Genomic DNA, 1,166 nt, shown 5'->3' with positions numbered 1-1,166 from the left:
GCAGGCCGAGGAGGACGGGGCGGGCCGAGGAGGGCCGCGCAGCCCGCCCGCCCGTCCGCCCACCCGCGCGGCGGCGCGACTCACTCGGGCAAGTACGTGGAGGAGAAGCTGCTCCAGCGGTGCAGGGTGTAGGCCAAGACGCGGCTCTCGAGCAGCCCGCCGGGGCCTAGGCCGGAGCCCGCCGCGGCCGCCACCGCCGCCATCTTGTCAGCAGCAGCAGCAGCAGCAGCGGCGGCGGCGGCTGCGGCGGGGGGAGGGGAGCGAAGGGCGGGGGAGGGGGAGGGGGAAGCGCCGTAGAGGTAGGGAGAAACGACCGCGGCGCGCAGGCGCGCCCGCCCGCCTCCGGCATCCGCGCGCCGCTCTGCCCCTCGCAGCTCTATGGTGATCCGGCATGGCGCGTATGGCCAGCCACACGGCGCTCGATCCCCGCGCAGGCGTTCGCTCGGGAGCCGGAAGCGGCGTCTGAACTTCTCGGGGAGGTCGGGGCGCCTCTTGGGAGCGGGGCGGGGGAGCGGGCGCGCTCTTAAAGGGGCCGCGGCGCGGGGTGGGTTGCCAACTGCTCGCCCGCCGCGCACCGCTTGTGCTGTCGGGTGTTCTATTGCACGAACCCGGCTTATGCGCCGCCGAGGGTTTCACGCTTTCTTACGTTATTGTGCCAGTGACTTCACCAACGGACAGATTAGAAGCAAACTGGGGGGGGGGGGCACACAGGTTATTTATATCATAATGCAGATTATTATATAATACTATATTATATATTATAATTATATGTTACATACATGGCAAATTTGTTGTTGTTGTCCAGATAGTTATTATTACATTGCATTTATATCCCATCTTTTCCCCCTGTCTAAGGAACCCAAGGCAACTTACACCACTCCCCCACAACCTTGTGAGGTAGGCTAGTCTGAGAGGCAGTGAGTGGCCCAAAGATACCAAGTGAGCTTCATGGCCAAGTGAGGACTAGAGCCCGGGTCTCCCTGGTCCCCAGGCCCTCACTCGCACCACCACCCCACACTGGCTGTCAGGTGAGTTTCTAGAGAGGCTCCTGAATTGCAGCAAAAGCAACACAGAGCCTTGGGCATCCTGAAGACGAACACGTGGCAGCACCACCGAAGCCGGTGGCCTATAACCCTCCCAGCTCAGAGGATCTGGGACCCTGATGG

General features: G+C 63.0%; 1 protein-coding gene across 2 annotated transcripts in view; it reads right to left on the bottom strand.

Annotated features, from left to right (window-relative positions):
* The window catches only part of MKLN1 (muskelin 1), a 99,069-nt gene extending 98,846 nt beyond the window's left edge, over positions 1-223 (bottom strand). For both annotated transcript variants that reach the window (XM_044428556.1, XM_044428563.1), the window contains exon 1: positions 85-223. In XM_044428556.1, the coding sequence (XP_044284491.1) occupies positions 85-203 (119 nt within the window). In that variant the 5' untranslated portion in view covers positions 204-223. The remainder of the gene's footprint in view (positions 1-84) is intronic.
* Between the last annotated feature and the right edge of the window lie 943 nt (positions 224-1,166).

This window comes from Varanus komodoensis, unplaced genomic scaffold, assembly GCF_004798865.1.
Source record: "Varanus komodoensis strain SLA01 unplaced genomic scaffold, ASM479886v1 scaffold1, whole genome shotgun sequence".
Taxonomy (NCBI): domain Eukaryota; kingdom Metazoa; phylum Chordata; class Lepidosauria; order Squamata; family Varanidae; genus Varanus; species Varanus komodoensis.
This window is presented reverse-complemented; position numbering and strand designations above follow the sequence as displayed.